The sequence below is a fragment of the Pieris brassicae genome, chromosome 4, assembly GCF_905147105.1.
Source record: "Pieris brassicae chromosome 4, ilPieBrab1.1, whole genome shotgun sequence".
NCBI classification, from domain to species: Eukaryota; Metazoa; Arthropoda; class Insecta; order Lepidoptera; family Pieridae; genus Pieris; species Pieris brassicae.
In genome coordinates, this window is record NC_059668.1 from 14763927 (window position 1) to 14777506 (window position 13580).

Consider the following 13580-nt stretch of genomic DNA (forward strand, 5'->3'; position numbering starts at 1 on the left):
AGCGACAATAGTTATTTAGTCGTAAATATCAAAACATGTTTACATAATCAGTCCCTTAATGTATAATAAATAAAATTAATATTCTGTTATTAAATTATAAGCCTTACCCGTTTATATTCTTCCACTTAAGAGAGTGTAAAACGTGTTTGAAACATAAATTCCCGTTTGACGAAGCACACGATGAACGATATTAGACCAGTATATGTAATTTGTCACATCACTAAATGTATACTTGAATTTAAACAGCGTCTTACGTTGTTTATCTTGGCCACAAGGTATTGTAAGGAATATCCTACCGGCTTTCCAGTTAAGTTACAAAATACATTGCAATATGGTTGAATATCCTATGAATGTTGTCTACGTGACCTCCACCCGTACAATGTGATAATTTCAGTAAGCCGAGTTCGTATAGAGGTTGTGTCGAAATCTGTACCAGATTGTGAGACACTACAAATTCTAAGGAGTTTTCTCAATGAATTTATTGTTGCCTAACATAAGTATATATTTATTTTGAAATGTTTGTTCGTAAAATATATAACTTTATTTTTAATTTTAATGAAATAGGTGACTAGGAAGTTGTACTAACAATAAATAGAAAAATTGCGTTCATCTCAATAAAATTAACGTAAGGTGCAAGTAATATTTTTAAATGTCTTAATAAAACCAAGTGCTCATCTCTCATCGTTTAATAATCATAATACGGATTAATAAAATCTTTAATTATATACAATGTTTACAATGTCACACCCTCATTTCATCGATCGCTGCTTGTGGTAAGTTCTGAGGATGTATATTTTTGCCTCGTCTCAAGGTGGCATGAGATACTCTTTCTTCTCTCGGTGAACCAGAACCATTACCGAAATGGCGTGGTCCAATATTTTTTGGCAACGTCGCATAACCATGATACGCATTTGGCAAACGAAAACTACTTCCTCTACTCCCTAATTTACTGGGTAACATCATATTATCTATGCTCAAAGTTGGACTGGGAGACTTTGCATCTAAAGGGCCCTTAAAATTCAAGTTTGACAAGCTTTGGTCCATTTTCTTTCTACTTTGACGTTCAACATCCACAACCAGGCTTGGTGCAAGGGTCGGATCGATATGGTAATGAGAATGTTTCCCGGATATTGTTTCGAAATGTTTTTCATTAAACCGCTGCTGTTTTCCACGCGATCTTGACTTATCTCGTTGATAATACACTCCAGCAAAGATTAAGACATTTAGGATTAGCAAGGAGCATCCGATTGCTATGGTTACACTTAGTGCTGTAGAGTAAGCCGCGTAGCCAGCAGCTTCTAAGCTTGCAAGTGAGTTATCACTGCTATTAAATGGCTGAAGATCTCTGCTTGGTGCCATTGTGACACAGGTCGCGATAATTGTGTCAGCTGTTGTCAAAGCTGTATCTGGAAATGTGGTGTTGCGTTTGATTTCATTATCCGTACGAGCTAGGGGGTCTGGTCTAACGATGCCTTCATATAAGTCTTGATCGTTGTGATTTCGAAACAAATTATGACGCGTCGCGACATCTTCCATTCCCGCACGATGGAGTTCCGGAATGAGACGAAGCCAGACAGATAGCTGATGTGCTCTGTAGTGATTTTTAAGACGTGATTTTACACCTGCGAACAAAAAGAGTTTGAAAAATTATAAGCTTTCCAAAAACTATTTAACCTTGTATAGGTTAGTAAAGACATTAAAAAGTAAAAACATGAATAATGATAACTTGTACGATTTGTCAGCACGTTTTTGTTTCTTTTAATAATAAATAAATCTAATAATATGACTGTTTATTTACATTTAATTGCATAAATATATACACACATTCTTAATACATATACTAAGGTAAAATGTTTTATTTATAAAATATCTATAATAAAAAACATTAGGAAAATAAAGAATCATATTTCTTATTATACTGAATTGCATTATGGGAGATGGGAATTGGTAACGTAAGTAAAAGAGAATCTTTTCTAAAGTATTCTTAAAGTAATATTTTTTTATTTTTATACATAAATAACAGATAGTAAAAAAAATATTTTTTATTCGTTGGAAATTTTACTGACATTCAAGCGTCGCCCTAATAATTATAAAGTTCTTAGAGATTCAACTCATTAAAGATGAGAAAGTGGTGTTTCATTTATGAGGAAGCACGTTCAATTCGAGTGCATCAATCCGAAAGCCTTTTAGAATCGCTGACCTATTTCTAGATACTTGGAGTCAAGCTTCCTAATTTATTCTTGGAGTCGAGCCCTTACAATTTAATTGAAATTCACAAAATGAAAGGTCAGTGAGTTGACAGCTTTAAGTTTATAATTAAATAGTCTTTAATAGCAGATTAATTATAAATAGTTCATGTTAACGGTATAACAAGTATGAATAATTGGAAGTAATTTAAGAAGGTAAGGGCAGTCAAAGACATATAATACATTAAATAATTTCTGATTCGTGTTCTCCTAAAGTGTGTTTATGTATTTTACGTCATTTAACTAAGAAATCAAATTATAATCGTCAGGTTCTAATCTCGTCACTTTGAATTCCTGTTTCTTGGAACTTGTTGCGGTTTTCTGGGCATTTGTGGAATACGGTAAATAATAAAGTAAACGAGGGCTTAACTAAAAACTATAGAGCCGTTAAACAATATACGTTTTAATCTGTTTTGTTGTTATACTGACCTATTTCTAAGTACTTCTCCTAAAGTGTGTTTATGTATTTTACGTCATTTAACTAAGAAATCAAATTATAATCGTCAGGTTCTAATCTCGTCACTTTGAATTCCTGTTTCTTGGAACTTGTTGCGGTTTTCTGGGCATTTGTGGAATACGGTAAATAATAAAGTAAACGAGGGCTTAACTAAAAACTATAGAGCCGTTAAACAATATACGTTTTAATCTGTTTTGTTGTTATACTGACCTATTTCTAAGTACTTCTGATGCGTGGAGTCGTACTCCTCCCAATTAATCCCCCGGAACTTGTTCCTCTCTCGGGAGGCCGGTAACAATGCCTCTTGCCGAGTGTTGTCGTTCGGGTTCCTATTATTTTATGGAATATTGAATAAATTTATCAGTTTTAATATGATATGGGATGTAGTTTGTTGTAGCGGCTAAGTGTTATGGTAGTAGTTACCTAGTCTTTATATGCCATAAAATGGGATGGATGAGGAATTTAAAATATGATTTACCAAATGTAAATAGCCTGCGCTACCTGTAAGTCTTAATCAGAAATGGATCTCTACTGTACATTAATTATATCCCGAATTATCAATCTATTATATTAACTATCCTCACTTCAAACTTACCCATTTTTCACAAAGCTGGCGATAAACATCAGCATAGACTCAGATAGTGCTACTTCAGACTTGGTGTAATTTTGCGGAAAATGCCCAAATCCCTGAACTATAGGAGCACCGAAGATATATGGCAACTCTTCACCGTGTACTGCACCCATTCTCTGCAATAAAATCAATATAGATGCATGAATATCACAATTTTATAATAAATTATTTTCAACTAAAAGTTGTAAAGCTGTCCCAATGTTGTTTGTAGTGTTAGAATTTATGTATTAGATGAAAACTCTATAAGGAAAATTAAAATTTTATTATCACATAATATCTTCCTAACCGCTAGAGCAGGAATTCAGAAGGAAATAACCTATTTATTCTACAAATGTTATTTTTCTAAGTATATTACATATATCAACTGTATTTTAAAAAGTTTGTTTACGTGATTAAAATCTATATCAGTTGTATTACCAATTCAGGATTACAATTTTGATTGAAACTGATTTTAATAATAAGTTAAATCATAAATCTAAGAAAATATATTAGATATTATAGGTTGTCTTAAATAATTTTAAGCAAGAAATGAAAATACATTTAACGCATATAATTATACAGATCAGTACCTACACTTAATTTTAAATAATTATTAATTAATCAAAATTATATGCCTCAATATGGAACATTAGCAGTAAATATAACACATTATATAAGAATCCTTTACTTCTTTTTATCATACAAAGTCAAAGCACCATTTAAACGCGATTATTAACTTATTTCTTTAGAGTCAATTTTATCAATCTTATCAAAGTTCCGAGATCCGATTCAAAAGAATTAAATATTTAGTTTCCTATGAAAAGTCCATACTATATAGACAAAGCTAATTTAAATGGTATTAACAATATTATCTCTCTTACATTACAATTTAGCCTTCAGTGATATGTTTTCAGTATCATACTCAGTAAATTATGATATAAAACATTCCATAACCGCTTTGACGGGATGTTTACATACATTTCCCATTTTCTTAGCTTTTCCTCGAGGCGGAGACGCTAGCTTTAGATAATATTGTAAACGTGAACACACATGAGTGAGAGATTCTGTGAAATATTAGAAAAAAAATTGTGAACTAAATTGAATGTGAAAAAACTAAAGTGAATACTAAGATGATAAATGTGCACTTTTCCTTTTTCATGTATCCTTTTTTTAAGTAAGTTTGTTTTTTTTGTTTAGTTTTAATAACTATGTGTAATATGTATTTTTGCCTTTTGCCTGGTTTGCAGTGGTTGTCTGGAAGAGATCGCTTGAAAGGGATAAGGCCGCCAGTTGCCATCCTTTTCACATAATTATGTTTAATTCTTATATTGGAATACAACGGAGTCTTAATAAAATATAAATAGAATAATAGAATAATAGAATAATAATAAGAATAATACTAGTTTAGTACATAGACCACGGTCAGTATTCCTAAATTAGACAAAACTAATACACGTATCATACTAACAATGGCGACATAATTGAGTTACAAAACATTGTATCTTGCTGCCGTTATGTGCGGTCATCATGCATAAAAATAGACGCAGACACATAGCGAAACCTCGTAACAATTGAAATGACGTGATAATCGTAAAATAATATTCTGTTTTCATTTTTATAAATAGTAACTTTACCTACATAATAATAATAATAACGTAATATTAATAAATACAAAACTAAAATAAATTTATAAAGTTTGGTCCCTGGGGCAGTGTACCTTTAATGCTGGCTACATTTCCTCGCTGCATTGCGCTACTTAATCGTTGAGCGATGCAATCAGCTCTGGCATCACCAGTACTAAGAATTATGTTTTCAGACAATAATAGGCAAGTTTAATAAATCTACATAAGTAATGTTAGGGAATACAATAAATAAAATAAATCAATGGCGCTACAACCTTTTTACGTCTTGGCCTCATATTTCTGTTTTATGATCTTGTTAATCTAATAGGCAAGTAGGTGATCAGCCTTCTGTGTCTGAGGCACGCGACTTTTTGGATCTAAGGCAAGCTGGTTTCCTCACGATGTTTTCCTTCACCGTTCGAGCGAATGTTAAATGCGCACATGGAAAGAAAGTCCATTGGTGCACAGCTGGGGATCGAACCTACGACCTCAGGGATGAGAGTCGCACGCTGTTGCCACTAGGCCAAAACAATAGAGAATATAATACTTGTTTTAAACTTATTATAAGCATTTAATTGATGAAAATTACTAATGTAGTGGTTGGTAACATTATTCTATTATTACCATTTAACCCGATTCAATACGAAAACAATGTTTGTTTAAATGTATGTTTTTTTCTTTTTTGTACTTGATTCATAATAGAATTTCTGACGAATGACGTCAACGAGGTTGAAAGACTTATGTACGCTTTACCTTGACAGTAAAGCTTTAGTTACCATAAGTATTGATAATGTTACAAATAATTTTCTGTAATGTATGTTTATGCAAGTAACAGCACTTCGTGTAAATTGGAACAAGCATCAAAGATTCTATCCAAGAGTTTTCATAAATTAGCTCTATAAATTTACAAGATTTTACCAGTCATTTTCACTTTGTACCTTTGATTATAAGAAAATTTAAATATTTTGCTATTAATTAGTCGGGTTTCAAGTTTTACTAAACTCAAAGTAATTAAGGTGTCATTTTGTAGTAACATTTTACTAGTGTTTTAACTTTATATTATATTAAAGATAAATACTCATTATTTTTCCATGGTAAACCAAAGCAGACATACATTGCGAGGTGTTTTTAAAATGACTGGTTAAAAAGATTTCCATGTCGCTTTAATTAGAAATACTATTATTAATAACAAGGTCTTATTTAAAATTACCTATACTATCAAGTAGGAGTTGAGTTTTTCCTTATACCTATCATGACATAATATATATATATAATGCATATTGTATCGTCGTTTTTAGTTAGATTTGAGAGAGGTCTGATGCCCAGATTTTTGTATCTGTTTACTGAGTTTTCATTAATTAAATTAAATAATAGTACTTCAGTTAGTATTTTGGTTGGTAAAGGTTCTCAATCTTGCTCGTGCGTTTTACTGCCGGTGTGAAGCTATGGATTTTTTTGTTCCAAATCAAGACTTGAAACCAGTCTAAGACCGTACATTGACACCGGATATTAGACACAGAAGGCTCATCATATTCACATTACATGAGTTAGAGGTCAAGACAAATTAGACGAACTGTTTTGCTGATAACTTCTTAGAATTTAAAACAGCATGTGTATAAATTTAAAAAGCTAAAATAGTTTATTGGTTCATTATTAAAATATAAAACATAAGTAACGCGACATGTGATAGTAGAACAGCTTTATATTTTATATAGATATACAAAAATAATTAAGTTAGAAAATATCTCACAGAGTAAATTTCTCACTAGACGAACTATTTTGCATCGGGGAACGTAGAAGAAATTACTCTAATCATTTTTCCATAACGCGCCAAAAGAAGTATAACTGCAAAAAAAAATGTCTACTATAGCTAACTTCAGGATGTCGGTTTTTTTAATACGGTGCGCGCGCATCGTAAAAATTTACTCTATAAGAAGTATAACTTCAATAGTATAAAAATGTAATATAATAATAATGATTAAATTGGTCTCACACTACAAAATAAAATAAACAGACATGTATAAAAAGAGATATAAAACTCAAAATAAATTAAACCAAAGGCAAAATTTTGATTTGATTGAATGAATTATGAATGAAAATTGTCTAATTTACCTATAATAAAATAATCATGAAATTACACCACATTTAAATTCTATTAAACACGAAAACACGTGTTAACTATTTCGTTTAATTTCAAAATGAGACAATCAAAATGCAAAGCAAAGCCAGACATTAAAATTAATCCGAACGCCGTTACCGCTTTTAAATTAGTTTCAACAACCACTGTACAACGAAATGCAAGTTTTGTCCAACTTTACAACCAATTACGCAATTTTGTATGTTCAAGGCAATGAGTATATAACTTTAATCAATTTATAAATGTGTTTGTAAACGTATTATTTCACTCCATGACATGTGGAGCATGTCATGATTGAAGCCCCTCTAGTAAAATAAAACGGCGATTAAACGAGTGACGAAAAGCGTCTTGCATCATTTGTGCTTGTTTTTTCTATACCCTAAGAAGCTGACACTAAATGTAAATTTAGAGTAATTTGATTTAAAAAATATTGACGTACATAAATCGTATATGAATAAATGTATTCGAATTGATATGGACATCTTAATTATTTGAAGAACAAACATCGTAATTTGTAATAAGATATATTTGTCATCTTATTTTGATACATAGGAATTGGATTATTTACCAGCAAGTAAAAATACAGATGAAATAAAAACAATTGACTCTTAATAAAATAAACTTTCATGGACGGCTTAACCTTGCAATATAATATTAATAAAATATTTTTCTTTTCTTCAACATAGCAACGTATGTGAATGTTTGCATCAGATTCATATTTGGACTTCGTAAATTTGATCATATTTCGGAGTTTCGAAGAAAGCTTAAAGATGCACATTTTACAACTTCTCTATAATGTTCTTTTTAATCCTAAAATTCCTAGTTACTCAAAGCAACATTTAATGTTCTGATTTGCGTTGCTTAGATAATCTAATTCTTGAAACTCCTATTCATAAAATTGATTTATATCACTCCTCCTTCACTGTGCAAAGTTTGGAATTCCTTACCAATTTATATCAGACGAGCTCAGTCTCTAAATTTATTTAAAAATCTTCTTTTTGATCATTTTTCTTCTGGCTCGTAATTAACTACTACTTATATATATTAATAGTGAGTCAATTAATCTTTGGCGAAGCTTTTACATGTCTTTTTATAGATATTACTATTTATATGTTTTCTTTGGATTTTATTTTATTTTAGTTGTAGTTGCATGTTATTTTGATTTTTTTTGTTAAATAATTATGCACTTCTTGTACTTTACCCTCTGTAGGTGTTCCTTTTTTATTGTCCCATATTAGGGTTGCCTGGAAGAAATCGCTTGTTAGCGATAAGGCCTCCTGTTGCCTAATAACTTATGTAACCTACTTACTTTTTGTTCTTTTGTTTGTATAATTATGTATATTATGGTAACAAAGTATACATAAATAAAGTTAAGTTCATGAATTAATTTACATAAGAGGATATTGTTTGTAAAAAGAAACCAAAATCATATTTACACTTTAAAAAAATTGTCTTATTAAAAATTTTGAGGTAACAACAATATTTATTGTAAACAAATAAAAAATATATATATTTGTTACTTTCACTAGAAGTTACGTGTAAAAACAACAAAAAGCAGCAGCATTAAATAAAAAAGGTTTATTTATCAAAAATTCATGTAATATTTATTTAATTAGGACAGAATTAAAGAATGAACTACTGTAATATCAAAACGTAATGAACCGTAAAAGCAAATTGCAAAATAAGAGTTTAATATCAGTTGTTTCAGAGCTGGTTGAATTTTCATTAGCCTCTTAAGAATTAATTTATTTTTACAGCCTGTAAGCTTATAAAATATTTTTTTCTAGCCTGAAATTGAGCGATACACCATCATTTTTGTGATTACAGAGAAATTATTTTAGATTATTTTCTTGGTAAACGAGAAGATATTTCTGCTGTACTTGTTTGATGTTGTTTTTTATCATTTAAAGCCGCGGTGGCATTGTTTTTGTTTCTATTAAAATTGGATTACATTTTCATAACAATTCTCACCTGGGGATAGTAACCATCCTTCGTCTGATAGTCGAACACGTAGAAGTATGTTTTCGTAGGTCTTCGAGGACCATCTTCATCGCTTGGTGAAGGCTTGGGACCTCCGCTGAGCAGGTCTCCGCTCTGTACAAGTGGTGCCACATACTGTGCATCAGATAACGCTGATACGGTGGCATCGCGAGTGTTTATTGGATTCTGTAAAAAATACGTGAATTTTTCCATTTATCACAATTTAATAAATAATATTAAATTGGCACATTTCTTATTCAGCAAGTAAAACTGCATTGAATCATATCAACTTTTGCATAGTAATAGATAAAGGTAAACCTATATTTTTAAACGCATACCACTTGCGTGGAGATAGATATTCCACTTATAATATTTCGATTTATTGAATAATAAAAAATTACAATAATTTAGTTTCCTACATTCTCAATAAACATAAGGATCACGTCGTAAACAATAAAACAGAGAAAAAATAACTAAAACATGTCATATTTGCAAAATAGAGAAATCCCGTAAGCACTTTGATATTCTCAAACAATATTTGTTCAAGAAAAAGCGTGTTTATTTTTTATGGCTTAACTGAATGTGAATGAAAATTAGGCAGAATTTCATCTGGTCGTTGGAAAGTGGCTGTAATATTTTGGAGCTAATACTGAAGTAGTACGTTCATTTATGATGCTTTAACAGCTAATTTATATACAAACAAATAAGTTTGAAAGAGCGATGACTCGGAATTCATTCAAATAGTGTAATATTATAAAGATATTTGTTTTGTTGTTGTTTGTAGTGTATAAATTTACAAAGTCGTGAAGCAATTTAAAATTTTGTTTTACTAGTAAAAATAAACAGTATCAGCCAGTAAGACAAAATAGAAATTTCAAAGAATATGTAGTAGAAATATGAATAAGTTTAAATATGTAAATTACATTTAAACCGTTGCAAACATACTGTGAAACAAAACGTTCAAACAAAACAAATCGTTTCGCACCTACATATCGATAAAAAGTGTACTCGAATGTACAATGTATGTCAGTTCGTATGGATTTATTATTTCTATTTCTATGATTTTTGAATATCTTCTTAAAATTTATTTTAATACGTTTTGAAAGAGTACTTCAATTAAAATGGTGTAATTAGACTGACATACTGTTCATGGATAAGGTCATGTAACAGTTTGATGTGAATATGTCACATGAAATGCCTCATATTTGAAATATAAAAATATTACCATTTTAAAATGCCAGGTCTTTCATAACATTAAGTCTTTTGTTTAATTCAGTTTGTCAAGTTCACATCAACATCTATGGTTGATGTGAGCTTAATCCCTGGTACTGGTAATTCGTAAGATTAAAATAAGCTAAATAAACTTAAATTTAGCGCGATATAAAGCAAATATCTATTTTGCGATTTAATTAGCAACGTTTACCCATTTTAAAAGTTGCCTTTATCTGATTATATCATAGAAGTAAATGTTAATCATTCAATGCTAATTTCATAAAATGACCGATTCGACCATAAAATATACATTAATTAATTTAAGAAATATATTAATTTGTTTTATTCGTTAAATTTGTGCCTAAAAAGGTATGAGATAAAACTCGCTGGATTCATTTTTTTAACTTATATCTAATATAAGTATATTTTTTCAATTCCATGGGAAAAGGTCTAACCCTAACATCTATTTACTGAAATAAACGAATCTTGTAAACATTCTGATATTGCCACAGATTATATTTGATCAAGAAAAATCCCGTTTATTTTTTTACGGCGAATGTGGGAGAAAATTGGTCTGGGCTTCAGCAGGTATTAAGGCTCGGATATTAATGGTAGCCGTATGAACGGCGATAGATGGGAACGAATGTGTCATCTGTGCTACGTAAATTGTTAATATTTTTCTACCATCGCTAGCTACTATGTAAGGTGATGTTCGTCGTATTCTTATAAAAATTATAAATATTCTTCACTAATTAAGCTTACTCAAAATAAAACAAATGAAGAAACATTTTTGTTTGATTGTGGTTGATGCAATTACAGTCAGAAACCATTATTCTGTTAAACCAGTCGCAATTAAAAGAATCAGTACTTCGTAAACGATGCTCACCTTATGTTATTGTATTAAGTTTCACAAAATATATGGCAACTTAAATCAATACCATAATGGATTTAGTTCATACTGTAATATGAGATAATGTTAGTCGTCTACTTCATGTTAAAACAGGATATCAACTTGAATATGATACGAGAAGTATCGTATGTAGAGATATACATTAAGTTATTCTAGTTTTCTAAATTTTAAAATTATTTCGACATATAGGTAATTTGGATACACTTAAGGAAATATCATTTCAAGCAAGTACTTTATGTACTATATTGATTATTTAGAATTTAAAAACCCAACAATCCCCATTTCATTAAATTCTATATACAACAAGCTACCGAAACTAAAAACTGAAATATTTGAAAGTTCAATACAAGCGAGCTTTTAAGTATATTTGTTAAGTTCGACATGAAATAAGTTTGACCTATATTTTACGCAAAATTAAGGTTCAGTTACGAAGAAATAGCGAAGTTTTTACCGCATTTCTACGCGGAAATTATTAATTTCTTGTAATAATATTATGGCTAACAGCTCGAGATCACTGACTAATTACTCTTAATTAACCGAAAGTCTCAATTTTCTTGTAAACAACTGTAAACTCTCTTAATGAGGTAATTTAAAATATTACCGAGGGAAATACAGAAATGCTTGAAAATTTATCAAGACAAGACTATGTTACGGGATAATATTCATTCATCTCTTATAATTCGTCTCCGGACTCTTCATAACAGCTTCATAGATATTGATGGCGTTTCACGGCTTTGAATTTTAATTCAGATTGTAATTAAGGTTTGCTTAAATCTGTCATTTTATAATGAAGAAAATTTAAAACACTTTTCCGCTTGCTGAATTTTCAATAACGATAACATTCACTGTTGTAATTAAAACATGTTTTGTACGGAGCAATGAATTGCACATAAATCTTTTAAGCTATGGCGTATGAACAGATGTAAATAATATATTTCTTGAGATTTACAAATCTCAAACCCTCTCTCTAACTTGCATGCATAACATGCATCTTGACAATTCGTTTTTTTGAATGTAAAATTACCTGCAAAATACTCATATTCTTTGTTTGAATATGTATGAAATCAGTTTTATCACTTAACTGTATATTAAAAGAACTAGAAATTAAATAAGGCGCTAATGGGTATTGTATGTTTATCACTCTCGCGTCATTTTAAAAGTAAATAAACATGAAAACCTCTTTTCAGGCCTCATCGTTTATGAATAAGATCGGAGAGAGTACTTTAACAAATAAAATAACGTAGCCTATGTGCATCCGTTGATTGAGTTTAAATAGTCCCAGACAGGTAATTGATTATTGTTTCTATTTGAGGTCTTCGTGAGTTCTAACCAATCAGTACCAAATCGATTGCAAAGTGATTACGTATTCCTAATGTACTATACACTTTGCGTCTACAAATAAACAAACCTCTACCGTTCGTTCCCAGTCCGTATACTCGTTGACTATGGTATAGAAGATCTCGCTCAAATGATATGTGTAGGAGTTTCTCACGTATGTCCTGTAAAGAAATGAGTAAATGATTTTATTCATAGTACTATTTTCCTATTTATCTCCTATACAAGCTAACTTGGGACCAGCTTCAAAGCAATTCATTATTTAAATAATTTTCTAGAAATTGACACTAGATTTATAGTGCATACGAAAGTAGGTAAACTGCACTTTTGATTTTAATAAAATTATGGAGTGATATCTTGGACGTGATCCAAGGAGGAAAATCTTATATTATCCGAAATGTCTCAAGAATCTAAAATTGGTAAAAAATACGGAGAATACTGTAGAAAAACCGTAATAAAATTAAATATTTACCTCAACATTCGATCCCTTTTTTCCGGTTCAATACCGTTCTGAATATTATTCGCTGAAAACTTCCATAACGCCTCACAAGTGACCACTCCAAACATCAAATCATATTTATTTTGAAAGAGCCTTCTTCCACTATCACTTCTCTTACTATGCACGTTAGGTAACATGTTATTGAGCGGGCCAAAACTAGGAAAATCACCTGATCCATGCACAGTTAGAAAATCTTTCGAAAAATCTGTTTTTATCACAACGCCATCTACCGATGGTCCGAACGCCGTGAGGAAATTTGGTGCTGATATGTCTATTGATAAGAGTTCTTCTATTGGCGCTTCTCGTAAGCAATCTACAATGATTTCATGGTCTCTTGCAAGATCTTCTGGTATGGAGCAATTCATGTATTTAGCTAGTTTTAGGGAATAGTAGACTGGATCATCTACGATTGCCCAAGAGCTTAGTGCCGAACCAGAGAGAAGTATTGCACGGTGAAATAAACCTGTCGGTGAAAAAAATGCTACATTCATCAGACTATTTGTAGCTATAGAACTTTATGTTTATATGTTTATTGCTCGTGACAACTCATTTGGCGCTATAATAGATTGATA

The 13580-nt window shown here is 30.8% G+C and overlaps 1 protein-coding gene across 2 annotated transcripts in view; it reads right to left on the minus strand.

Annotated features, from left to right (window-relative positions):
• Positions 1-732: 732 nt before the first annotated feature.
• LOC123708488 (neuroligin-4, Y-linked-like) overlaps positions 733-13580 on the minus strand; it is a 53784-nt gene continuing 40936 nt past the window's right edge. Inside the window, exons 6-11 of one of the 2 annotated variants that reach the window (XM_045659224.1) lie at positions 12982-13471; positions 12589-12673; positions 9044-9238; positions 3299-3450; positions 2914-3032; positions 733-1622 (exon numbers count right to left, since the gene is read on the minus strand). In XM_045659224.1, the coding sequence (XP_045515180.1) occupies positions 742-1622; positions 2914-3032; positions 3299-3450; positions 9044-9238; positions 12589-12673; positions 12982-13471 (1922 nt within the window). In that variant the 3' untranslated portion in view covers positions 733-741. Of the gene's footprint in view, positions 1623-2913; positions 3033-3298; positions 3451-9043; positions 9239-12582; positions 12674-12981; positions 13472-13580 lie in introns of both variants that reach the window. The other variant, XM_045659223.1, reaches the window with a different exon arrangement.